Source organism: Geospiza fortis, unplaced genomic scaffold (assembly GCF_000277835.1).
Source record: "Geospiza fortis unplaced genomic scaffold, GeoFor_1.0 scaffold118, whole genome shotgun sequence".
Taxonomy (NCBI): Eukaryota; Metazoa; Chordata; class Aves; order Passeriformes; family Thraupidae; genus Geospiza; species Geospiza fortis.
In genome coordinates this window covers 200927-202270 of record NW_005054380.1, presented here as the reverse complement: position 1 = coordinate 202270, position 1344 = coordinate 200927, and the positions used below count along the sequence as shown (strand labels likewise).

General features: G+C 54.7%; 1 protein-coding gene across 1 annotated transcript in view; it reads left to right on the top strand.

Annotated features, from left to right (window-relative positions):
* Positions 1-834: 834 nt before the first annotated feature.
* The window catches only part of PCCB (propionyl-CoA carboxylase subunit beta), a 21694-nt gene continuing 21184 nt past the window's right edge, over positions 835-1344 (top strand). Inside the window, exon 1 of the mRNA XM_005425033.2 lies at positions 835-1071. Coding sequence (XP_005425090.2) covers positions 835-1071 — 237 coding nt within the window. The remainder of the gene's footprint in view (positions 1072-1344) is intronic.

Genomic DNA, 1344 nt, shown 5'->3' with positions numbered 1-1344 from the left:
TGGCTGCCTTTTGTGGTCACATGGAGAAGGTGATTGGGAATAGCCCCCATAGATGAACCAGGAATAAATCATGTGAGCAACCTCAGTGCCTTCTGGTGACAAAGTGAGGTTCTGTGGAGGAGGGAAGAGCAGTGGATGTCAGGTGTCTTTCCCTGGGCGAGGTCTCTGACAGGATCTCTTGATATACAGCTGTGTCTAGGTTAGCACATCATGGTGAGGAGGGGCAGCATGATGGTGAAGGGCTGGAGCACTTGCCCCAGGAGGAGAGGCTGAGGAACTGGGCTTTATCTTTGTTAGCCTGGAGTGGACACTGGGGACATCCCTAGCAGCTGCTTTCTGGTACAGGAGAGCCTGTGGCTGTCCCCTCACTAACCCCTCCTGGCTGAAGTGCACAGGCAGGGGACAAGAGGCAGCTGTCCTAAACTGAAACAAGGCAGGTTGCTACCTGGGTTGGGGGGAATCAGTTCCCCATGGAGCCAGTCAGGCACTGGAACTCAGACTGAGAAAGGTGTGCCAGCCTCTGTCCTTGCAGACTTTTAAGATCCAGCTGACAAAATGGTTTGAATTCAGTGCTGAGTCTGTTCTGAGTAGGACGCTGGACTGGAGCCTGAGAGCCCTTTCAAAATGAATTATCGTACAGCAGCTTGTACATGCTATGTAATCCAAGAATTTCCATTCTTGGAGATTCCTCAGACTTGTGGTATCTACAGGGCCATGCTCGTGCATTTCATGTGTGGTATGTGCACACTTAACGGCAACACTCACCTTGCCCTACTTGGAACTGGCGGTGGTTTGTTGGTGGTCGGTGTCGGAGGTGGCCTACGGGGGTAACAAATGATCTGCTGCACAGATGGCTGCGCCTGCACAGTGGAGAACTGCCTGGGAGGCGATGACATCAGATCTCTGGATTGCGGATACACTGCAGCTCGGGCACTCGCTGTGTGCGCTGCGTATTCCCCGCACATCCCGACCCACTCCCTTAAGGGGTCTCGGTTTGACTCATCCGTCCGAAAGCGTGCCGTGAAAAGAGCCCAGTGCCTCTTCATAGGAGGCGGCACGGAATCGGTGCCGGTGTGTCACAGGGACTGTTTTCCTAACAAATACCTTCTGGCATTTGAAACAAAGAGAGGACAGCTAATCTTGCGAGCTGACACTTCTGCTTGCCTTCCCGCTTCTGAAGCGCCACAAATCTCTCCGCCACGCAGGAAAGGGGGGAAAAGCTGATGCATTTTCCCGCTGGTCTCTGCGCACAGACAACAGCGATGAACAATCTGGCCGCGGAGGGCTGGGCTCAGATATCGGCCTGCGCCGGGCCCGGTTCTGGCAGCGGCCCTGCCCGGAGCC